Raw genomic sequence first — 24805 nt, forward strand, 5'->3', positions numbered from 1 at the left:
GAAGAGAAGCGGGCTGTAGGGGTCTTTAGGAACAAAGTCTTCTGGGAAGTGTAGTTTCCCCCTCAAAGACCTAAGCCCATTACTGCCACCTGCAGGGAATTGTAGCTTTGGCAAGCAATGTCTGCTCGGGCCAGGGTGCCACAGCTCAGGGCAACTGGTTCTGTTCAGCATCTTCATTCATGATCTGGAGGACAGCATTAATTGCACCCTCAGCAAGTTTGCAGATGACACTAATCTGGGGGGAGAGGTAGACACACTGGAGGATAGGGATAGGGGCCAGAGTGACCTAGACAAATTAGAGGATTGGGCCAAAAGAAATCTGATGAGGTTCAACAAGGACAAGTGCAGAGTCCTGCACTTAGGAAGGAAGAATCCCCTGCTCCGCTACAGGCTGGGGACTGACTGGCTAAGCAGCAGCTCTGCAGAAAAGGACCTGGGGATTACAGTGGACGAGAAGCTGGATATGAGTCAACAGTGTGTCCTTGTTGCCAAGAAGGCTAACGGCATATTGGGCTGCATTAGTAGGGGCATTGCCAGCAGATCGAGGGACGTGATCATTCCCCTCTATTCGGCAGTGGTGAGGCCACATCTGGAGTATTGCGTCCACTTTTGGAACCCAGGACCATCCCAAACCTCTTCACCTTCTGCTCCAAGCACAAGATGCAATTCTCCCGCCAGCCTTCTCCAACACAAACAGAGCAGCATAGACATTTACAAACAACAAAACCAAAATCCTACCAAAACACTCCACTGCCAAAAACTTCTCCCAGGGGAGCGGAGGAGAGAGAAAGAATTAGCCACATGTGACAGACAATAATTGCGTCGTTAAAGCACGCCTGGCAAGTGCTCAGATACTACGGGGATGTGAGATGGGCATAAGAACCTGTATAGCACAGAATAGAAATGGTCATACTGCTGCATTGGGAGGTGCCAATGTAAACTTCTGTCCTCCTTACATTAGTGTCCCATTGTAGCCATGGACAGGACAAATTCAGCTCTGGGGATTTCTCCTGAGCAAAGGAAAAGTGACTTACTGGCTAAACACAAATGTGCATATATTGGATGTGGCCAGTTTAACTTGGGAAAGGGTATTTCTCCTTCCCAGTGGGAGGGTGGAGCCAGTTTTTACTGTGCTGGTTGCTTGGTTTTGATGATAGTTTTGAGAGTCTCAGCTCTTGACATTTGATCAAAGGACCATGACATGCCAAAAGCAAAGCTTGCAATTTCTCACACTGCTCACATTAAAAGCCCCTTTGATGGGGAATTTTGTGCAATTTTGAAATATAAGACCAATTGGCAGAGACCGAAATAGGATCCTCGACAAACATCCTGTGCTACTGAGGTTCTTTTCTATCCTTTCATTCTGTAATCCAAGGCTACCATCCCTCCTCTCTCGCTAACAATGCACTAGAAAATATTCAATCCATCAGCAAGGATCCCTTCCTCTTCCAACTTGCATTATCCTTTCATCTGCCAGTTGCAAAGCTGATTCTTTCTCATACTTTTTCCCTGGCTCTGAGGCAATACTCCATGCCAGCAGATCAGGGCTCAGAAAGACATGAACAGAAATGATCCATTTTTATAAACTAAAACAATGTTCCATCCACCCTTCTAATCTTTCTAATTCACAGACCCCTCCCCCATCTAGTATTAATCACAGAACCATAGAAATGTTGGGCTGGAAGGGACCTCGAGAAGTCATCAAGTCCAGCCCCCTGTACCGTGGCAGGACCAAGCCCATCCCTGACAAGTGCTTGTCCCACCTATTTTTAAAATCCTCCAGTGACGGAGATTCCACAACTTCCCTTGGAAACCTATTGCAGAACTTAACTCCCCTTATAGTTAGAGAGTTTTTCCTCAAATCTAACTGAAATCTTCCTTGCTGCAGATTAAGCCCGTTCTTGTCCTACCTTCAGTGGACATGGGGAACAGTTGATCACCAACTAATAATAGCCCCTTACATATTTGAAGACAGTTATCAGATTCCCCCTCCCAGTTTTCTTTTCTCGATACTAAACATGCCCTCACACGTTTCCTCACAGGTCAGGATTTCTGAACCGTTTATCATTTCAGTTGCTTTCCTCTGGACTGTCTCTAATTTGTCCAGATCTTTCCTAAAGTTCAGTGCTCAGAATTGGACATGGTACTCCCACTGAGGCCCAGTGTTGAACAGAGCGGGACAGTTACCTCCCGTGTCTTATATACGACAGTCCTGTTAATACACCCCAGAATAATATTAACCTTTTTCGCAGCTGCATCCCACTGTTGACTCAGATTCAATTTGTGATTCAATATAACCCCCAGATCCTTTTCAGCAGTACCAGCACGTAGCTATTTAGGCCTCATTTTATAGCTGCGCATTTGATTTTTCCTCCCTAAGTGAAGTACTTGCCCTTACTCATAGACTTAAAGGTCAGAAGGGACCATGGTGATCATCTGTCTGACCTCCTGCCCATTGCAGGCCACAAACCCTCACCCACACCTGAAATAGACCCCTAATCTCTGGCTGAGTCACTGAAGTCCTCAAATGATGGTTTAAAGACTTGTCTTTATCGAATTTCATCTTGTTGATTTTAGATCAATTCTCCAATTTGTCCAGGTCATTCTGAATTCTAATCCAGTCCTCCAAAGTGCAGCTGAAGTGATTTTATTATTCAGCACCACCCCTTACTCGTTTTATCGGTCTTAAAATTAACACTTCAAGTTGAATTGTGTCAGTTAGTCTCTGGGGGATGCACCCATATGATAAAACCCAAAATAAGCAGTTGAGGGAGGGGGAACTAGAATTTTTTCTCCACGTCTTTTTCTCTTCCTAGCAATTGCCTAGAATTCAGCCAATAGGGAGCTACAGCTGGAGTCTGAGCAATGTAAATTTCACTTCGAATTACCCCTCTCCCATCAAAATGTTCCAATCTGCTTTTTAATAACACTGCCTCCTGCAACCGCTGCTTAATAACAGGGGTTGGAAACAGCTTTCTGAAGGTTCTTACCACAGGTCATCCTCTTTCATTTAAGGTGGTGTCTCCACACTGGATTTCTGTGGCATTTAAACCTCTGGGCTGCCCAGGGTTTCTCTGTGGTCTGAGGTTATAAAGAAGTGCACCTTTTCCACTCCCTGTTTCTTTCTTCTTTTATGAGCGAGGGTGTGAGTTTATTTCAGGATAGATCCAACATCTTTTATGTCTTGCCAGTGACACCAGTCATACTGCTGTGATGGTACATACCCATAGAGGCTTCAAGTCTAGAAAACAGCATCCCACTATTACAGTTATTTTTCACAGTACTGCCAAGAGACTCCAACAGAGATTTGTGCCCCTTGGTGCTAGGTGCTGTACAAACATATGGTGAAAGGCTATGTGAGGCTTGTCCCTGCCCTGAAGAACTTCCAACCTAAGGGTCTAAGCCAATCTCCACTGAAGACAAATAAATAGATAAAAGGTGGGATAAATGAAGTTTTTATCTCCATTCTACAACCGGGGAACTAGGGTTGCCAGGTGTCTGGTTTTCGACCGGAACACCGGGTTGAAAAGGGACCCTGGTGGCCCCAGTCAGCACTGCTGCGCAGGCTGTTAAAAGTCCGGTCAGCAGTTCAGCAGGGCTAAGGCAGGTTCTCTGCCTACCGTGGCTCTGTGCGGTCCTGGAAGTAGTGGCATGTCCCACTTCGGCTCCTACGCGGCCAATGGGAGCTGTGGGGGCGGCGCCTGCGGATGGGGCAGCGCCTCCACGTAGGAGCTGGAGGGGGACATGCCGCTGCCTCCAGGAGCCATGCAGAGCCATGGTAGGCAGGGAGCCTGCCTAGCCCTGCTGCACTGCTGACTAGACTTGTAATGGACATGCCGCTGCTTCTGGGAGCTGCCCAGACCCTGCAACCAGACCCCCTCCCGTGCACCAACCCCCTGATCCCTCTCCCGCCGTCTGAAGCTCTGGATCCCAGCCCGGAGCACCCTCCTGCACCCCAAACCTGTCATTCCCCAGTGCCACTCCAGAGTCTGCTCCTCCAGCTGGAGCCCTCACAGCCCCTGTCCCCCTGCCCCCTGCCCCAGCCCAGAGCACCCTCTTGCACCCCAAACCCCTCATTCCCAGCCCCACCCCCTCAACCGTAGCCCTCACACCCCTGCGTTCCAACTCCCTGCCCAGCCCTGATTCTGCTCCTGCCCTCCAAACCCCTTGGTCCCAGCCCAGAGCACCCTCCTACACCTCAAGACCCTCATTCCCAGGCCAGAGTCTGCATCCCCAGTCTGAGCCCTCACACCCCCATACCCCAACCTCCTGCCCCAGCCCAGAGCCCCCTCCTGCACCCCCAAATCCGTCTTCCCCAGCCCCACCCCTGATGGAGCCCTCACCCCCCCTGCACCCCAACCCCTTGCCCCAGCCCGGTGAAAGTGAGCGAGTGAGTTAGGGTGGTGAGAGCAAGTGACGGGGGTTGGGGATGGAGTGAGCAGGCACGGGGCCTCGGAGGAGGGGTGAGGCAAGGACATTCGGTTTTGTGCAAGTAGAAAGTTGGCAACCCTAAGGGGAACAGATACACAGAGGCCTCCGCCCATGTGGAGCTCAGTGCAAGACTGAGGCCCAGATAATGTGACTAACCTCACACAGGAAAGCGTGTGGCAGAGTCTTGAGCTGAACCCAGCTCTCTGGGGTCCTGCTCCAGTGCCTTACTCAAAAAGCCAGCAGCCTTCTCGTCCTGGGCGGTTAAAATCAGAACGACTGGGCACATGGCATTCCAGCACATAGGGCCTATTGCCAACACGTCCTGGGAATTTGAGGCCAAGCTGAGCAATTCCTCATCATTATTACTTGTTGCAAGCCGACAACATGCTGGGTATTGTACAGATGCGATCTCCCCTCTAAAGAGCCGACAGGCGAAAGATAACTCAGACCTTTGAACATCACAAAGGGTAGTAGGATCGGCCAGAAATCTCTCGGAACTGGCCTCAGTCTCCTGGCTATTATTGAAAGCAATCCGAGAGATCTGAACAGACCAAAAGTCTGGTCAATGGGGGCAGCGCAACAGAGCTAAGGCAGGCTCCTCACCTGCCCTGGCTCCACACAGCTCCTGGATGCAGCGGCATGTCCGGCTTCTAGGTGCAGGCAGGGGCGACCAGAGGGGTCTCTGTGCACTGCCTCCTCCCCAAGTGCCGGCTCCGCTGCTCCCCTTGGCGGGCCCTCGGATAAGGAGCAGGGCCTCAGGGCAGGGGGCAGGGCAAGGGTGTTTGGGGTTGGACTAGATATGCCAAACCCAGGGAAAAAAACAGAAAATGGGCTTGTTTTTGGCTTAACTGGCTTGTGAGTTGTTTGTTGGCTAGTTTTTGGTTTGCAGCTTGTTTCTTTTTTTTTATTGGCTTTTTTTGGGAGGCGTGGAGAGAGTCGGGGTGCACAGCAGGCCCACCACAGTGCCAGACTGCAGGCCGGGGGGATCTAGTCACATAGAGGGTTGGGGTTCTTAGGGGTTGGCTTGTTTTGAAATGCGATTACCTTGATTTTTGGCTTATTGTGAAAGTCGGGGAGTTTATTTACTGCGTGAAAGCTGGCAACGGTGCTCTGGACTTTATGCGATTAGACAGTGGGCAACCCTCGGTGGCAGGCGTGACACTAGCTACTGTAACTATTATATTGCCCGGCCTGGTGCTTTGCAAAGCCCCCGCACCCTGGGCACTTTGCACTCTGGACAGGCCTGACATCCCCTAGCCCCTTCTCCCAGCTGCACGCTGGGCTGTTCCGCCCTGGACCCCCCTCCCCCTGCCGCCAGGTGAACGCTGGGCTGTTCCCCCAGGGTCTTACCCTCCCCCTGGACACTGCAATCGGATAAACACGCGCGCGACAACCTCTGCCCTCTCCTGATTGGTGAACTCGGGGGGAGGAGGCGGGCCGCTTTCTGCCGGGCCGCCCTCTGCGGCCGCTGATTGGTCGAAGCGGCAGGGGGCGGGGCGCCCGTCGCTGATTGGCGGAGCGGCCGGGGCGGGTGAGGCCTGGGCCGGCCGTTGCCATGACTTGGGGCCGCCTGGGCAGACGGGCGCTGCTGTGCGGGGCGCTGGGCGCGCGGGGCCTGAGCCGGAGCATGGTGAGTGCGGGCGGGCGGGGCCGGGCTCGCGCTCCCTCAGGCCGCCCCGCCCTGTGCTCCGACCATCGAGCGGGCGGGGCGGCTAGAGAGGCCCTGACCCCCCTCCCCCCCGAGCCCCCAGCCCAGCGGGCGCTGCGGGGTCCGGGGCTGAGGCCTGGCGGGGCCGCCCCTAGCCCCGCCCCCCGCATCTCTGAATGGAGCCGGGACCGCCGGGGCTCTGCCCCCCCCCCCCAGGTTCTGGGGCTGAGCGAGGCGGGTCCCGGGGCGCCCCTGGTCCCGTGACCTTGGCGGGCACGAGCCGGCCTGGGGGTCCCCCCCGCAGGCTCGCTGGGCCCTCGGGAGCGGCCTGGGGGGGGCTCGCGCGCCAGCCCCGAGCCCCGCGCGCGTGGGGGGGGGCGCTCCGAGCCCCGCGCGCGTGGGGGGGGGCGCTCCGAGCCCCGCGCGCGTGGGGGGGGGGAGGCTCCTCGCTGGCTGCCGCTGAGTCACGCTCACGGGCCCTGCCCCTGCGAACGGCCGGACTGCGCTCGTGCCGATCCGGGCAGCGTGCGGCTGCTGCCGGTCCCCGCCCCGCCCCGCCCCGCTGCTGGGAAGCGGCTCCTGACCCGGGCTGTCTTGCAGTGCGCGCAGGCGGATGACTGGCGATCTGCCAAGTCCATGTATGAATTCCACGCCAGAGACATTGATGGCCACGATGTTTCCCTGGAGAAGTACAGGTGAGTGTGAGCAGCCCGGGGGCTGCGGGCCTGGCTGGCTCAGCGAGGGACCCACACACAAGCGTTGTGCTAGTCTGCAGAGGGGCTATTAATACTTCAGTCTCCTCTAGTCTTGTGTAGCCAACAACAAAAGACCCTGTTAATCCTGCCAGCCAGGGAGGCGCTGGTGAGAGAGCGGCACATCCAGGCCCTGGGGAGGAGGAGTGCCCAAAAGGGACTACACTAGGCAACTGAACTAAGCAGGGGCAGCTTGGCTCCAGATGGACAGGCTCTGCCTGACTGTGGGTGGGGTTCACAAGGTCTGTGACTTGCACCCGATGGGACTAATTCCCATGAGAGAGGTGTGGCAAATCTGTGACTCGCATCGGATGCAAGTGAGGAGCCAGTTAGCAGGTTACCTCCAACAGGGAAGAAGAGCGATGGTCATTATGTAGGTAGGGTCCCTTGCTGCAGATACAATGTTGATCTTTGTGGGGTAGATCAGCTCCCTCCCTCTTGTGATAACTGTCAGCGACTCTGCTTCTTTCCCAGGGGGTATGTCTGCATCATCACCAATGTAGCATCCAAATGAGGAAAAACTAACGTAAACTACACTCAGCTTGTCGATATGTACGCCAGATATGCTGAGAGAGGTTTACGCATCCTGGGCTTCCCCTGCAACCAGTTTGGAAACCAGGTGTGTGGCACCTCTGCCTTCTTGCACCCTGCCTGCTAAGGGGGTTCCTCTAGGAAAAAAACACCTCTTTCTCCCTAGTAAAGGGGGCTGGCTCGGCAGCCCTAGGGACTGAAGGATCCCTGTAGTTAGCATGGGCTTAGCAAGTATTCCCAGTGTCTAGAGCCTTTAAGTACTATCATCAGATAAACAGCTAATAACAGCCTCCCTAGCATGTGAGTGGGAGTACAGTTTAGTCCTTGGCCCATTCACACTTTGATGTCTCTACCAAAAATTGGTCACGGTGCCTGGTGTGCACACTTCAGTCTTAAAGAACTAGGCTTTTTGCCATCGAGCTAGTGTAATGCACCCGGTCTTGCTGAGCTCCTCTGAGGCACAAGAGGCTGTGGGTGACCCTGTGTGCACTAGAACATGGAAGTGTAGCTCTGCCGGGCATTCAGGTGGACCATGTGGCTCTAGTCATCTCCTGAGCCCAGCTGTATTCAGGTAACCATGCTCCCTGCCAGCTGTGTCCCAGCAATGAGTGGAGTATTCTAGAAGCAGGCCACTCATGCCTCCTTCGTCACCCAGCCTGCCCAACTTCATTCCCTCAGTGTACACGTATCCTGCCCTCAGAATCTGAGCCTGGAACTGTGCTTCATCCAAATGGAATGGGGTTTCGGGAAGTCAGTCCTAGCCTAATGATGCAAGACCACTCACTTCCCACAGTAACACTTCTCTTTGCTTCTTAGGAGCCTGGGGATGAGTCTCAGATCAAACAATTTGCTGCAAGCTATGGGGTGAAGTTTGACATGTTTAGTAAGATAGAGGTCAACGGGAACAACGCCCATCCTCTCTGGAAATGGATGAAAGATCAGCCCAAAGGAAGAGGCATCCTGGGAAAGTGAGTGCAGACCCAGAGCAGTAACAGACACAGAAGGAAGCAGTAGCATTAGAGAAACAGCTTGGCCCCATTGGTGTCATTAGAATGGGGGAGGGGGAGAGCACATCAGTCCTGGGATGAAACCAAAAGAGGAGCCTTAAGCCTGCACCGCTGGCAGCAGGGCGACACACTGGACTGGAGAGGAAGGGGCTGTGGGGTGGATGGTTTGGAAAGCTGTATGGTCACACAGCAGTCCCCACCTTGGGCCTGTTGGAAGTCGTGGCAGAGCAGGCTGTTGGGTTAGGCATGGGGCTGCGGTCGGTGGGCACTCCCAGCCATGCTGGGACTAGTTTATAACAGCTGCTGTCTCACTGGTTCTCTTTCCTTTCTAGTGCAATAAAATGGAACTTCACAAAGGTAGGACTCTGCTCTCTTCTCACTGGGGGTTTTAGTCTCTAAAATGGCCTGACTGCTTGTGATGAGATCCTGTAAGATCCCAGGAGCTAAGCAAGGTTGGGTGGGAGGCTCCAAGAAACACTTAGCTGCCGGAAGAGGTGTTGGAGGCAGGGGCTGCGGAGCCTAGTGAGATTACTCCTCCTGAGCAGGCATTGACCCACAGCTCCTAGACCTAAAACTGCAGCCCTGACCTTGCACTTGGGTCCTAGATCAAACCCTGTAAGGGATAGGGGTGTCTGGTCAGACTCCAGCTTGGCTAATTACATTCTGCCTCACTCCGCTTCAATGGGATACATCAGTCTTTGCTTTGCACATTGCACTGTTGTGTGGTGGTGGCGAGGAAGGGCTTGCCTCATGCCAGAGGTGGCTGCATTTCAGCATTTGGGGATGGGAGGCCTTGTACATTATGAGCTCAGATTTCAAAGCACTCAATCTCCCTGCAAAGGAGCTGCAATTCTTAGAAGTGACCCGGGGAGGGATAGTGGTTTGCCAGGTACCCCCAAGCTGCTTCTCCACCCATGGCCTCCCTGCTGCCCAGGGGAGTTAATGGCCTTGAAGCTCATTTCCTGTAGTGTTCTGTGCATGACTCAAGCAGTGGGGTCCAGTGGGGCAGAGCACTCATGGGTCTAGATTATTCATGCTTGTCTCTTAACTCCACAGTTCCTCATTAACAAGGAGGGCCAGGTCGTGAAGAGATACAGCCCAATGGATGATCCCTATGTAAGTCAGCCTGTCTGTGTGACAAAGCTGTAACCTCAGGGGCTAGCTCTGCCGGAACTGAACAGCCAAGCTGTGTGTCACAAAGCAGAGCTTTAATAGTGGGCCCAAACTTGAGGGAGGAGGGGAAGGAAGGTACTTTGCCAATAGCAAGGGCAGTGCAGGAAGCTATAAGTCACATACAGAGACTTGGGTAATGCACATCATGACTCGGTGGCAGAGGTCCTTGTTTCTCCCCAGCCTGAACATCTCTGCAGTGAACACACAGAGAGCTGCTGGGTTTCCTTCCACTCTACAGGCCAACAAAACTTAAGCTGCCCTTTCACCCTGTAGTCGAGGGGAGTTCCCTCCGCAGGAGTGTAATGCAGAGGGGTGAAAAGGAGCAGGGTGGGATTCAAGTAGTCAAGAAGTAGTGTCCACAGCTGGTGGGGATGTTGCACAGGGAGATGTTCCTAGTCAGTGGTATAGAGCTCTGAGTACAACAGGCAGGGGCTAGTTATCCTGCATGGGCAGGACAGCGGGCGGTTCTCCACAGGCCCTCAAGAGTAACAGCACTTGACTCCCTTCTCTGCAGGTGATTGAGAAGGACCTGCCCGCTTTCCTGTAGACCTGTTCACTTCGACACTGGACCATTCCCTCTGCTTAGCAGTGGCTCTTACCTGCTCCCCGTGGAGTCTTCCCACCCAGCCCCAATGACGGCCTGCCTTAAAGCCAGCCTGCTGGTGAGGCAGACCCGAAAGCTTGGCGTGCATCTGCGGGAAGAAGGCTTCACTGGGCTGGTGGCTGTTGCTGGGCACTTTCCATAGACCTGAGTTGGGCACTCTTAGCTTTGTTGCAATAAAAGCTTTATGCTGAAACTGACAAATGTCTTGTCTGAGTCTGTTGGAAGCAGCTGTATGTAACATGGTGCAGAGTAGGAAGATCCAGTGACTCTTCCAAGTAGATACAATCTCTGTGGGGGAGGATGCTCTCTCCTGTGCAGTGCCGGGGAAAAAGTCCGGTTGTGTTGGCAACTTTTATGCTGGCCACCAAGGGTGGCTGTGTTTTTTTTTTGCCACCCCAAGCATGGTAGCCAGGGAGCCTTTGGTGATCACTGCGGGTGATCTACTGGTTCCACGCCTTCAGCGTACCTGCCGCCAAGGCTGCAGGACTGGCAGACCTCCTGCAGGAAACACTGCCAATAGCTCCCTGACTGCTGCCTTTGCAACAACCGACATGCTGCTGGCCCCGTCTTGCCACTCCAGGCATGTACTGGTGCCAGGAGCTGCCCCTGCTGACCACTACCAGAATGGTGGGGAGCAGAAAGCAACTGACTCTGCTACTGGGAGTCTGAAACAGGTTAGCTGGATCCTGGGGAAGTGATCTAACCTCAGGAAAGATTGTATTCTGCCCAACCCTGTGCTAAACATGAGTTTATGTAACTCCTACTCTTGGAGGCAAACAGCTGGGTCTGAGAGGGAATACCAATAGGAATTAATCAGCAAATGCTGAGGCCTTTCCTGGAGCTATTTTTATAGATTTCCCCAAGCAGGCTAAGGCAGCATCTTTTGGCAGTTCAGCTACAGCAGGGGGTGATTAGCTGGGCTGCCTGCACCATTGATCAGCCACATGTGACTTGTTTTGTGTGGCTGAATTTAGTTGTAAGCATTGCCATAGGGCACAGCTGCACTGTTAATGCTCTGATTTCACACCGGGGTGGATCTAGTTGCTTGATTTGAGTGAAAATGTAGAATGTGAGATGTTGCAGTCTATATGATTTTATAAAAATTTGAGTGAATGTAACTGGAATATGCTTCATGCAAAAGGTCTCTTGTAAGGTATCATTACAAAGCTTATTGTCTCCTGAGTGTGGTCATCCTATTTGTATAAAGGTATCACTCTTGTAGCTGAAACTAGAAATATGAAATAAGTGAGGGCCTACTGTAATTGTGCAAAGTGTGGGCCATTAATGGTGGGTTGGAATCTTAATGGCTCCCACCAACCAAGACAATTGGCTGGCTCTGTTTGCAGGCAGGCCTTCCTGTGAGTCAGGCTGGGAGGAATGAAGGCTTGGGGTCTTACAGTGACATGTGATTATGTCATGTGAACTGGAATCCACTTGTAACCTGGTGCTTTTCCAGTGAGTGGGGGGTGGAAACCCAGAGGGACAAAGGATTCCCACCTTATGCAAAAGATATATAAATGGGTAGAACAGAGGGAGGAGTCCTCATGAAAAATCCCCTAGCTACCACCTGAGCTGGAACAAGAGCTATACCAGGGGAAAGAATTGTCCCCTGCCTGGAAGGTGTCCAGTCTGAGGAAAAAAACTGACTGAAGCATCTGAGGGTGAGATTTTGTATGCAGTTTGATTAGACATAGATTAGTGCATTTTATTTTGCTTGCTGACTGACTGTCCTGTCTGTTACTACTTGGAACCACTTAAATTCTAATGTATAACAAAAAAAAATTGGAGATATACCTATCCCTTAGAATAGAGGAGGGACCTTGAAAGGTCAAGTCTAGCCCCCTGCCTTCACTAGCAGGACCAAGTACTTATTTTTGCCCCAGATCCCTAAATGGCCTTCTCAGGGATTGAGCTCACAACCCTGCGTTTAGCAGGCCAATGCTCAAACCACTGAGCTATCCCTCTCCCCACTAAGCTTTATACAGGGTAAAATGGATTTATTTGGGTTTAGACCCCACCATTGGGAGCTGGGCAGCCGAGGGTTAAAGACAGGAATTTCTGCTGTGAGCTGCTGTCAGGTAAACATGCAGCTTTGGGGCAAGTAGTTCAGACCCTGGCTCTTCATGGGAGCAGATGGGTATCTGGCCCAGCAAAATAGGGTGATAGAGCCCTGAGCTGCCAGAGGTAGCAGTAGTCTTGGCACATCAGGTGGCAGCTCCCAAGGGGGGTTCTGTGATCCAACCGGTCACATACTTCAACAGAACTGGATCTGCAGTGTACAGAATTCTTACCCTTCCACTGCTCCAGAAGCCTGTCTCTAAAGGGTTAAGTGTAAAGTAGCCAGAGGGTTGGGCTCTCCCTACAAGAGACAAAGGTGATGAACAAGGCAACTGTGCTTAAAGAAACCTCCCCAACCTGCCTATCTTAATTAGGCAGCCAAGCCAGCTGCAGCCACTTCCTTTGCTGTAGTAGTGAGGCAGCCCCTGCCCCATGGACGGATGGGCAGGAGGGAGAGGTTGAAGGCTCCTACCTACACTCCTTTCCCTGGTGAAACACAAACCAGGGGGGACTGAAGAACCCATCGTCTCTGACCACTTCCCCAGCCTGCACCCTCAGCTGTAGGGAGTTTGCCATGAGCCAGGGTGTGGCAGTTTGTGGGATGGCCCTGCTGCACTCACAGCCCTAATAAACTAGAATGATGCACACACAGCCTCACAAACCACCCCACCTGGGTGAGTCCTGAACTGGCCTCAAGTTGTATTGTAAAATGGCTTCAGGGGGGTTTTATGGATTCTGAGGCTAGAGGGGACCATTGTGATCAGATCTCATGTGTAACAGAAGCCAGAGAACTTCCCTGAGTAATTCTTGGAGCAAATCTTGTAGAGAAACATCCAGTTTTCATTTTAAAATTGTGTGATGGAGAATCCATGACTCTTTTGTTAAGCATTTCAGGGGTTAATTACTCCCTGTTAAATTACCAATCTGAACTTGTCTAGCATCAGCTAACTGCCAGCCCATGGATGGTATTATACCTTTCTCTGTTAAACTGAAGAGCCCCTGGTTACCTACCTGTTCCCCCTGTAGGTACTTTTAGACAATCAAGTCAACCCTGAACCATCTCTTCATTAAACTAAATAGAGGGCACATCTTCCATCTGTGTCTGCAGTCAGGCTTCTAATCTTTTAATTATGTGCATGTCTCTTTGATCAATCTCCAATTATCCACCTCCCTGAATTGCAGACACCAGAATTATACACAGCAGTCACACCAGTGCTAAATACAGAGGTACAATAACCTCTCTCCTCCTACCTGAGATTCCCCCCGTTATGGAGCCCGGGATGGCATTAGCTCTTTTGGGCACAGGGAGCTCACATTCACCATGACTTCTCAAGGGGCAGGAGGGGTGCAGGCCCCTGGCTAAGGAAGTGGGGTGTGTTGGGCCGTTCTATAAACTTCTTTCCCTTTTGGTAAGAGTAGCTAAGTATCTGTGAGGACAGGGAGCAGGAGAGCACGGAAGGTAACTGGTAAAGAGAAGATGAAAAGGCCCTGAATACCCAACAGCACGCGTTAAAGGCAGAAGCAATTAACTAACAAGGAAAAATGTATGAGAATAAGCTGCTTTATAGGTGCAATTAAATACATCTGCAGCACCAGAGGAGGAGTCCTGGCTAGCCAGGAGGAGGATAGGTGCATAGAAAAATTTAAAGCAGTTAACTAGCTGGAGGACTTGTCTGCAATGGCCCATTGCAAACCAACTGGGCCTTACAGTGCTTCCCCTTCCTCCAGCTCAGTAGCTTAGAAAGGGGAGGGAGGCAGGTAATCTCATTTCCTACCTAGAGAAGCCAAAGCGCACTGCTGACAAGCACCAGTACGTGGCAGCAGCATCTTTGTGCTCTCAAATGAGCTGTTTGCAAACTAAAAGGGGAGAGAATTTAACTGCACCAGGGATCAGCAAGGCTGGGCAGGTCAAGTCTGGGTCTTCACTTCAAACTGCCCACTACTGTCTTGCTTTGCGACAGGACTACTGTATAAAACGTAGTGAAAAGCATCCCCCACAAGTTACTGCTGGTAGAGGAGACTTGGAGCAGCACTACCAGGCAAGGAGGGCCCATCTTCACCTAGGGACTTGCTGAGGCCAAGACAGCAGAAGCCAGCTCTGACTCAGACCCTACTGGCACAGTGGTCAGGAACTCCTTCCCCCACCCCTGCAGGTCTGGGTTCTGGGAGGAGTTCCTTACCTGAACTGTGTGCGTCTGACTGACTGCTGGGATGAGGATGAGCCCAGACTGAACCCACAACAATCAACACCAGTGGAGTGGGCAGACGCAGCAGAGAAGTCAACGGCTGAATAGGGGATGGCCAGCAAAGCCTGCTGCCGGCTGTACTCCAATAGGCCCCTCTCAGGCCCAAGAGAGGCAGGGCCATTTGTGCTGCCAACGTAGGCCCTGTTGTATAGGGCAAAAGCTCCCGGGCTGAGAGACCAGCACTCGAGTCCCAAACGTTTAATCAGTTAGGGTGAGAAAGGAAGCACATTTCAGCATCAAGCCTTTGCCAGGCCGGTTCCCCGCTGGGCTAGGACAGCAGAGATTAAGCAGGACTGATACACTGAATAAGAGGATCACTGATGCCACAATTAGGGATTAGTTGTGACCTTGCTGGAGTCCAGGTGCTGTGACAGCCCTATGCTCTGCCCAGGGAAGGGAATCCATTGTACAGGGCGTGGCTGAGCTCTGGAGGGGTTAGTCGCAGATGTGCATCCCAAGGGAACTTTCCTACCTTGTATACAAGAGCTACATTCCCCTTAATGGGAGGTGCTAAATCTGCAGCGTCCTGTGATGGTAACAGTCACAAGGACCCATCAAATACCACCCAGCAGAGCCAGGGCAAACAGCCTGGAGCCTCCTGGCAGGGGAGACAGCAGGAGCAGCATTCAGAGCATGTGGGAGGGGAGCTAAACCCAGCCGGCCCTCCAAAGCAGGGTATTCTCAGGGTGCTTTTGGAAGCCACACAACCACCGTGTACCAAACATGGTGGCTGCCAGCATGATTTCCCCAGCCCAGGGTGGAGTCTCTTATTCAGAGGATTGTGCTATCAATTCCTTCCAGAGGTGCTGCATATAAACATGCCATGACAGATACGGTAATTTCCTAAAACATCTCTGCGAGATTGGATTGAATTAAGGTTAAATAGCTGTGGAGTCCACGGTACACCTAACACGGTGAAGCAGCGCTCCAGGGGGGGCAGAGCTGTGCACTCCGGCACATCAAAGCAAGTTCGATCTAACGCAGTAAGATGTTTTGGCTCCCGAGGACAGCGTTACATCGGGGTAGAGGTGTATTATGAAAGCAAAATGTATGTCTGGCAGTGGGACTGTGTGTAAATTCTCTAAGGGGGAGCCATGGCCGGCGTAAGCACTGAGATGAGGTATGAACTTCGAAGGACTATTTGAAACAATGTGCCAGACCTTGCAGGACCAGCAAAGGAAATAGCTGGCAGAAGGGGAATACAAACTCTCACTTCCAGACTCCATCGTTTGAAGCTATGCCCTGGGGAGAGAACGCCTGGCTGGCTGATTATCCATGCCTGGTCTCTCCAAAGCAGACCCAGACTGGATAAAGGAGGGAGACTCAAATTCATGGGGGTTCTTGTTCTGAGCTAAAGGTGTTTTGAACATGTAACCACAGAAAACCCCGGGCGGGGTGTGAAGGACTGACTCCTGCCAGAGCCCTGGGTGGAGTTGGGGTGATCTCCGGTGAGCGTGTTAGTAGGCCATTAGGTTCTTTATTGTGTTAATGTGTTTTCTCTCATGTTTTCACCTTGTGAATAAATGTGCTTGGAAGAGGTGGATGGTATGGACTAACTGTGGGATATTAGGCTGTTTATAGTTGTGTGGAGAAGGCAAAGCAGAGACGTTGGCCTTTTAGGCAGTTGGACTTGTTGGGGAATTCATAATGTAGGCAGCAAACTGTACAGCCTGGAAAATCCCGGTCAGATGGGAGAGAGACATGGGTCTCTGCCCAAGAGGTGACAGCTGAGGAGCCAAGGGTGGGTGCCCTTGGTGGAATGTGAGGAAAATGCAGGAGCCCTCAACACAGACACATGGTGGGTGGGGGGGGGGGGGGAAGAGAGTCACTAATGATCAGAGAACTTCTGCAGACACCGGGGTGTGTGTGTGCGAACGCGCAGGAACTGTTTCCACGAGCATGGACAGGCTGGGAGCAGGTGCCGGGAATTTTTGCAGAGTAGAATCCCACCCCCCCCTCCCAACACAGTCAACCCACTTCCGCTCCCACTGCTGATTCAGGGTAATGCAGCTCTCATTGTCCCCTGAGCGACACTAGAGCCTCCTGCCACTAAGGCTTCGTTTGGTTGTAAGACGTGTCCACACTAGGCGATAGCAGCTCTAGGAGCCCAAGAGGATGTACGTTACCATCACCTCTGGCATTTTAAGCCCCACGCCATTTAGACAACTGACTGCACTAGGGCTCTCCCCCTTGCTATCAGTGGTGGAGATAAATAGCATAGTCCCCAGTGTAGACGAGGTCTTAGATCCTGAGCTCTGGGGCTGGCTACCAGCAAGAGAGGCAGCTGGAGTCAGTAACCCATGCATCAACCTGGGGAGGGCTTTTCAAAATCACATCCACCACCAAGTCCCACCCTGAGGTTTTTATACATTTGCCCATCACTACAGCTCCAGTTGCCTAACCTAGCTCCCAAAAAGGTGAGCCTTGGGCAAGTAGAAATCTAGACACACACACACACACACACCCCTGGGACTTACACAGATCTCATACGTGGCTTCCTTTCCATCTTTACTGAGCAGAATGCAAAAATTACCCTTCTGATGCAAGTAGAAAATTTAGGAATTAGTCAAAGGCACATATTCTAAAAAAAAAAAAAAAAAAAAAAATCTCTTTACATATATACATCTCAATTCATTATAAATACATACAGAAAAACAAAGGCAAACAAACAAGCAGATTAAAAAGTGCTAACAAAAAGGTGTAAGGAAGGAGAAAATTCATTTAAAAAATACATACAATCAGTAGGACAACTGCATAATAATTTAGTTAAAAGATACTGTTACATATTATTAACCCTGACAAAAACACAGGATTGGGCGGGGGAAGTATTTTCTTGAAGGTGCCCTGTCTTTTCCAGAGATTGGGAGAGAAGAATTGCATATATCTTAGAATTAAAACAGCAACAAAACTACCACATAAAACTCCCGGTCATATTTTTGGGGGGACCCACTGGCGTGGGCAGATAGAAAGAGAGCACCTGAGGATTATTCCTGAGTTTACGCCTGTTTGAAATTGGTTTTCTTGGTGTGTTTTTTAAACTTTTGCTGAGAGTTTGACAGGTGCCCAAATGAATGACAAAGAAATTAAATAAGGGCTCAGGGGTTCCAAGGGTTTTCAAAGATTCTCTCTGAGTGTCATGAATCCAGGGAGATTATAAATAGAGTGGGGGAGTGTATTCGATAGAACCAGGGAGGGGCCTGCCTTTATCTAGGCCTGGAAAAGGGATGTTCTCTGATCACAAGAAAAGGGGCATCTTTGCTGTCTGCCTAGAAGAGGCCAGCAGGGCGGAATCGCCCCTTCCCTGGCAATTTGGGTGAATGCACGTGTGGAACTCTTGTGCACACGCAGCGCAGTGCAGGGCTCTCCAGCAGCTCAGCACAGAGGTGGGTTAGTGCAATTAGGTGATAAATTAGGAAGAAAAGTAAAGAGATGCCGAGGGGTCGGAAATGCACCACCAAGGATAGGAGCAGCCCTGCCAACAGGGGCGGCTCTAGACATTTCACCGCCCCAAGCACGGCGGCATGCCCGTCGCCCGTCCTGCAGCTCTGGTGGACCTCCTGCAGGCATGCCTGCGGGAGGTCCACTGGAGCTGCGGGACCAGCGGACCCTCGGCAGGCATGCCGCCGAAGGCAGCCTGCCTGCTGCCCTCCCGGTGACGAGCAGAGCGCCCCCAGCGGCTTGCCGCCCCAAGCACGCGCTTGGCATGCTGGGGCCTGGAGCCACCTCTGCCTGCCAAACAGTGGATCATGTCATCTGGACTTCACAGTTTGGGCTTCCAGTTTTGGGGGATTTTTTCTGATCTTTGGTGTTTAGTCGGAGGCTAGGGGGCATAGAAATCTATGCCCCTGCAAAGCCCCCCATCTCCAGGGAAGTGGAGGAATGGCAGGGCCTGCTCAGCACATTATGGGCACTGTTGAAATCTAAATAATAAACCACCTTCTCCTTCCTGGTCAGGGAGAGGCAAAGGATGTAAAAAGACACAGGACCCCAGAAGAAAGGGCAGGAGACCACACCTGGACTGGCTTAGAGAGCAAGAACTACCGTGTGCAGGGGAGGGGAAGGAAGTGAAGTGGGAAAAGGAGACCATGGTTCACTGGCTTGGGAGACTAGGTGCTTCCCTGTCCCCCAGGCAGTACGTGCTACCAATACTTTGCACTGGGTTACAGAGGTCACAGCACTTTAGAAAGGTAGGGGAATATCACATCCCTATGTTACAGATGGGGAAACTGAGACACACAGGGACGGCAGCTGGTTGCTAAACTCACAGATCAGGTGACAATCACTGAAAGCTCCACATGTGGGTGGGGATCTCTCTGCAGGGGGCAAGAACACCCCACTCCACCATTAACTCTTCTTAGAGCTTTGGGCAGATCCCACTGACGGCCTTGCTCCAGCACAGATCTCCTCACTCCACACCCCGCAAGGACTTGCTGTGTCTGGTAAGAATTAGCCAGGAACGGGTGTATGATGCGCAATGGGAGCTCTGCATGCTAAAGAGGCAGGACCAGTCACTGAGGTCACACTTCCTTCCCTCCAGAATGCTGGGCATGCTCCCAGAAATGCCAGGATGACTCGACTCAGAAAAAGGAGGAACATGGGAATGGCTGAGGCAGTGAGAAGAGGGTTACAGCACAGCCAGGTGAACCCTGCCAGCAGGGAGGGGCTGGCAGAGACTCCCTGCCCCAGGGTTGACAGGGATGCACTGCCAATGAAACAAAAACCATTGTCTGAGTAAATAAAAAAGCAGGTTTACTACAGAACTGCCCAAGTCAGAGGCGGCTGCAATGTCAGAACTCGCTTGAACCAGGTGCATGACCCTAGGAGCAGTGTCGCTGTCGAGGTGCTGTGCGGCTCTCCATTTGGATTGCATATGTTCTGTGTAAAGCTAGCAGCCCTCCGCAGCATGGAGCCTAGCAAGCTACTGGTCCACCAGGCTGCAGTGCTTCTGCTCAGGGCTACTGCTGGTGGGAAGAGAAGGGTGTGGAGTGCCCTGGAGAGACTGCGGGGGGCTCTGCTCAGGTTGGCTAAGCAGGAGTTTGCTCTTTGGTATTCAAAGTGGAGCTGGCTGTAACAGCCATTGAAATCAACTGTGGCCTGTGCTGGAGCTTTAAGATCCAGACATGGGGCCCCTCCTGTTTTCCCGGACTCAGGCCTGGCCCTGCCGCCCAGCTGCGAACAAGCCCATTGGAATGGTACTAGCCAGTTGGCTCCAGGAGAGAATGCGACAGAGAGCAAGACTCGGAAAGTGCAGCCACACGGGAGCTGCTGCCACCACAAGGAGCCCTGGGGCTGGGCGTGCAGGCTGGCCAGCCGCCATCAGACAGACGAGGATGATGGGAAGGCTGGCCAGGGTTAAGGAGTTCATTGCTGAATACAGATCAAGTGGGCACGTTAGTGCAGAAGAGCTGTTCCCCGTCCCATTGGGGAAGTCAGGGCAGCCCAAAGCATGTCAGTTTCCCCTCCCAAGAGAAAGGGGTGGCCTGGACTGACTGGAGAGCAGAGAGCGAGCGCGTGACCTATAGTGAGATGAATCTCTCTCCAGCTGGCCCCACCCAATCCTACACAGATGGATGCTTTAGCTCAGTGGTTCCCAGCCTGCACTGGGACTTCTGTTACTTCCCCCACAGTCCCCACCTCTGAATTAGGCCCAAGTGCCTGCCCCCCATTCCCTCAAGACTTTGGTGTTTTGAGCGGCACCAAGCTCCAGGGCTGTGATGGACGAGCCCAAGTAGGAGCCTGGCTCCAGCTGACCCAGCCAAGCTGCTCACAACAGCTGGGAACCACGGCTTTCGCCATCACTGACACTCTGGTAACAGGATCGCTTTGGGGGTCAGAACGTTTCCGTCTGCGGACATTGCAGTTAGCAGCTTCTGCACATGCTCCGGGGGGAGGGGGATGAATCCTGGCCTTTCAACTCTGTAGTTGGTGTGGAGATGGGTGTGGGGAGGGGCTGGAGCCGTTAGTGGCTCTCCTCTCTGTCCTACCTGGGCGCAGTTCTTTGAGCAGGTCCATCTCGCAGCAGAGGACATGGGTCCCGATCTGCTGAGCTCTGTGATAAAAGCACTTTGCCACCCCTACTCCCCCTTTATACACATGATATGTACAACTCTATACATGTGTGGCTGTATATTATATATAAATAAACTTTGCTGTAAGGAATACGCGATGCCCCTGCCCCCGAACTGAGACACGTGGGTCATTGCAAAGCAATACAAGAGGCAGGGCTCCCTCCGCACCAGCGCTCCTGCCAAAGGCAGGCAGGCGGGAGGATAGGGAGGGGCACGGCGCCTGTGGCTGAGCCCCATCCCGGCCCTCAGCTGGCCCCTCAGAAGTGTTCAAAGGGCCTGGTGAACTGGATGACGCTCTGGCGTTCCTGGGAAAGCGCGCTGTCCTGAGGGGCCACGTACAGCGTCCTCAGCATGTCTTCCAGCACCTCCTTGAAATTGATGTTCTGCTGCTGGGTTAAGTCTTCCGGTGGCAGCTGCTGCTGTGGCAGTGTCTGCAGGTGGTCAGGATGGGGGAGAGGCACGTGATCGTGTGGGGGCAGGTTGAGGGGCATGCTCCCTGCCAGAGCTGAGGCCGGGCTCTCGAAGACAGGAGGGAGACTGAAATGCAAGGGCATCCGGTGCTGCTGGTGTGGCTGGAGAACAGGCTCCGGTTGGAAGTGTAAAGTGCCCAGGGGGTTGGGCTTCAAGGCCAGGTTGGAGAGGCTGTCGCTGGGAGGGCTGTAGGTCAAGTCCAGGATCTCGTCCTGGTGCAGGGAATGTCTGGGCAGGGGGAGCCCGGCCACAGGCTGGCAGAGGTCATGGGTCTGCTGCAGGACATGCTGTGGCATGGAGTACGGCAGGCTCCGGTCCTGGGTCAGAAGGGCCCGGTGGTTATGCTTCTGCTTCACATTCTCGTCCATCTGCTTCAGCTCCTCTCGCACCCTATGGACGCAGCTCTCGGGGATCTTTATCCCTGGGAGATGGAACATGCCGTGTCAGCCCACAAGGCACCTGAGCTCCTGGGAGGAGACAGATGAGGGGCCCTGGGAGTGGGACCCAGCGTCTGGGTTAACTGCATCCCTCAGCCCCTCCCAGCAAGGCTGCCAGCTTCACTGCCTACATGGCAAGCTGCATCCCCACGGCTCTGTAGCCCTGTCCTAGGAGCTGGGTGCACTTGGGCTTGGCAGCGGAGGAGACAGCAGGAGGTCCACAGCCAGGTTCCTGGACTGCACTGGTGTGATGGCATCTGCAGTCCCTGCAGTAAAGGGTGCCAGGGGGCAGGAGAGTAGTGGGCAGCAACAGCCCTGCCTTCACACCCAGCCCGGGCAGCTCAGACCTGAGCAGAGGGTGCACCACGCCTAGGTCACACCCAAATGCTGGGCTAATTCTCCTTCCCCGCTCCACTCAAGGGATAAAGAGCCCCAGCTCCATGCCATGGCCTGGCTTGGAGCATGCAAAGTGAATGGGCCGGGAGTTACACGCTTCTCCTGCTCTCATCCCATAGGATCTCCTTAATCACAGAGCTGCCCGGTCAGGATCTAGGAGAGGAGAGAGACATGCAGGGCTCTGCCTGGAAAAGGAACGGAACCCAAGAACCCCACCACATCCCTCTGAAACACAGCATGCAGCTCCCTTCCCCTTCCCTGCCACCACAGCGCGGCCCAGCACGCTGGGCTCATGGCATGCTGACCCCTGCACTCACCAACTTGTTTTTTCTTCTCCTTGGTCTTGAGGCGGACGATCTGCAGGTAGCTGGTGTTGGTGATGTCCGACATGATGCTGGCGATCTTGCTCCAGACCCGCAGCAGCGCGCCGCACAGCATGTAGTAACGGCGCAGGCGCATGCCCTGGAAACACTCCTTTCCCTCTTGGATTAGTTTGCAGGTTCTGTTCCTTCAGGTTTGCAGAGAGGAAGAGAACAAGAGTTACCAGCAGCCCCTGCCCTGGGAGCAGCCCCCCTCCTTTCCTCTGGCTTGTTAGGGGTGGGGAGTGAGTAGGAGGAGGATGAAGCAGGGGTCCACCTCTTGTAGTATTATCGGGGACCCCTGGGACAGGCCAGGCAAAGCAGCTCACAGAAGAAGCAGGGTCATGCAGAGCGGTGAAGACCCTTTAATGCAGAGCCAGAGACAGCAGCAGCTACCCCCGCCTGGACAGGGCTCCGAGCTTCCTCAGCAGGGCGCCCAGAGTAGGCCAGGCCCTCTGGCACTGGGCGTCACTTACCAGACGGCGTGGTTACACTTCGTGAAGGAGAAGAGGTAGCTGCTCTCCCAGTGTTCCTTGGCTTCCTCAGGCGGCACCTGCAAGGGACACCGCCAGAGGCAAACTTAGACTTTTCCACTCTCCTCAGGGTGGTGGAGGGCTAAGGCCCAGCACTGGGAGTCAGGACACCTGGGTTCTATCCCCAGCTCTGCCAGATGTGAGGGGACTTTGGGAAAGTCACAGCACCCATGTGCCTCAGTCTCCCCAGCTGTAAACCGGGAACATGAGTCCTGCCAGGGGCGTCGAGAGGCTCAATTGATCAGCGTACATGGCAGCCAGACAAGGGCAAGCGTGGAAGGTATGGTTGATTTTCCCTTTTCCCCTGTGCTGACGGCAGTGTTGGTTTTTGAACACAAGGGAGCAAACAATCCCCAGACACGCTCTGCCAGGCAGGGAGCAGAGCGCTGATCTGTCGAGTCCAAAACTCTGCATCCAGCAGAGGGCAAAGGGCAGCCAACCCCCCTCATGCCAGCGCTCCACTCCTGGTGCCCACCGTACCCCTCCGGAGCATCAGCGTCGGGTCTGAAGAACAATGACGTGCTGAGAATTCGGACGGACGTGTCACAGCTCAGCTCCACACTGGTGCCGGGGGGAGATGTGCTGAGCGTGCCTCTGGGAGGGCAGAGCCCATCCCTACATTTGTGCCTACAGAACCATGCACCTGCAGAGCTTCGCTCCCAGGGGAGCATTCAGCCTCAAGGACTCGTCCTGTGCCCCGACTGTGGTTAGGTCACAGTCTCCCTGATCAGCTACAATTCCCATGTGCCGGGGCATAGGCAGCGCCCCTCCCGCTCAGCCTTGCAGGAGATGGAGGGGAAGGGCAGCAGCTGCCTCCTGTGGCTCCCACCAACCTGGCGGTACTTCTTAAAGAGGCTTTCGAGGCTTTCGGGCTGGCTCTGCTTGCCGATGTTGGGCTTGTAGAGGATGAAATTCTTCCCGCGGCCCTGCTCTGCCAGCAGGCAGGTGTATTTACAGCCTCGCGTCTGTGGGCACAAGTTGCACAGTTACACTCACATGTGCCATGGGCACGCTTCCAACGTACGTCTGCACCCCTGCTTCCGAGAGCGGGGCGGCCGATGGAGATGCTGGCTCTGCAGCGGCCGTACACTGGGGGCAGGAGAATTCCAGCCAGCACCCTCCCCCGTTCACTCCTCTACTGTGAGCTGGGCTCACTCCATGGCGGGGAATGAGTGTTCCTGGAGCCATCTCAGCTCAGACAAGGATCTTTTTGTTACTCTCATTACAATCCCCCTCCTCCCTCACCCTCGGCCTTATGAAGTCAACCCCCCTCCTGCACTGGGCGAAATGAAACGGCAGCGGCAGCTCCTCAGAGGCTTTTCTGGGCCCCGGGTGACTGGTCAGCGAGGCATCAATCATTGCGACTGGCCTCTTGCTGGCTGCCAACAACCAGACGCCCCCGCTGGAGCCCATCTCAGATGTGTGGGGCAGGAGCTCTGGTAGCGCTGGGGAGTTCACCTTGTGGGAGAGGTAGAAGCCGTCGTAGGTGCCCGTCAGTTTGAGCGATTTCTCGTAGGCCTCCTCCCACTTCAGGCCTCTGTCGACGCTGATCTAACAGGATAAATGAGAGCCCCGTGTTTTATGGATGGCAGGTGTCGGAGTGTCCCCCTCTCCCTCTCCCTCTCATACACACACACACACCCCCTACCTCCTTGGCCTAAAGATGAGCAGCATCGGCTTCCAAGGGGCCCAAGCCACAGGGTGCCTGGGCCATATGAGCCTGTGGCTCCTGCCAGAGCAGCTGTGCTCTGTGCCGCGTGTGCCTAGTTCTAGATGCTACATTGCAGCCAGTGCTTCCCCTGGGTGACTCTACCATGGAAGCAACTGCTATCGTTGCCATGTGAATGATGTGAGACGGGAAGCAGGGCGAATGCAGGGTCTGTGTAAAGGGGAGTGGGTGGGCAGAGCGCTACCAGGATCGCTGCCAAAACACGCCCCATGGGCTGGGAGCGTCCGGGAAGTGCCACGCTGGAGACCCAGCAATGCCTGCCAGCTCGCTCAGCTCAGGGAACTGGGGCAGTGCAAGGTGTCTCCCCCGTGCCCAGACAGGGATGAGGACACTTTGGCGGCTAAAGCACCCACGTGCTATGA

General features: G+C 53.6%; 2 protein-coding genes across 6 annotated transcripts in view; one reads left to right on the forward strand and one right to left on the reverse strand.

The window, feature by feature from the left end:
* Positions 1-5982: 5982 nt before the first annotated feature.
* Positions 5983-10347, forward strand: GPX4 (glutathione peroxidase 4). The gene is made up of 7 exons (XM_050933963.1): positions 5983-6061; positions 6680-6774; positions 7306-7450; positions 8179-8330; positions 8702-8726; positions 9426-9485; positions 10057-10347. Exons 1-7 carry the CDS (start codon positions 5987-5989, stop codon positions 10087-10089), a joined length of 585 nt encoding a protein of 194 aa, XP_050789920.1. The 5' UTR covers positions 5983-5986; the 3' UTR covers positions 10090-10347.
* A 6802-nt stretch (positions 10348-17149) lies between these two features.
* The window catches only part of SBNO2 (strawberry notch homolog 2), a 111684-nt gene continuing 104028 nt past the window's right edge, over positions 17150-24805 (reverse strand). For 4 of the 5 annotated variants that reach the window (XM_050933869.1, XM_050933866.1, XM_050933868.1 and 1 more), the window contains 5 exons: positions 24173-24265; positions 23548-23679; positions 22658-22734; positions 22140-22330; positions 17150-21410 (listed from right to left, as the gene is read on the reverse strand). In XM_050933869.1, coding sequence (XP_050789826.1) covers positions 20776-21410; positions 22140-22330; positions 22658-22734; positions 23548-23679; positions 24173-24265 — 1128 coding nt within the window. In that variant the 3' untranslated portion in view covers positions 17150-20775. Of the gene's footprint in view, positions 21411-21564; positions 21693-22139; positions 22331-22657; positions 22735-23547; positions 23680-24172; positions 24266-24805 lie in introns of those variants that run through there. The other variant, XM_050933871.1, reaches the window with a different exon arrangement.

This window comes from Gopherus flavomarginatus, chromosome 24, assembly GCF_025201925.1.
Source record: "Gopherus flavomarginatus isolate rGopFla2 chromosome 24, rGopFla2.mat.asm, whole genome shotgun sequence".
Classification (NCBI taxonomy): domain Eukaryota; kingdom Metazoa; phylum Chordata; order Testudines; family Testudinidae; genus Gopherus; species Gopherus flavomarginatus.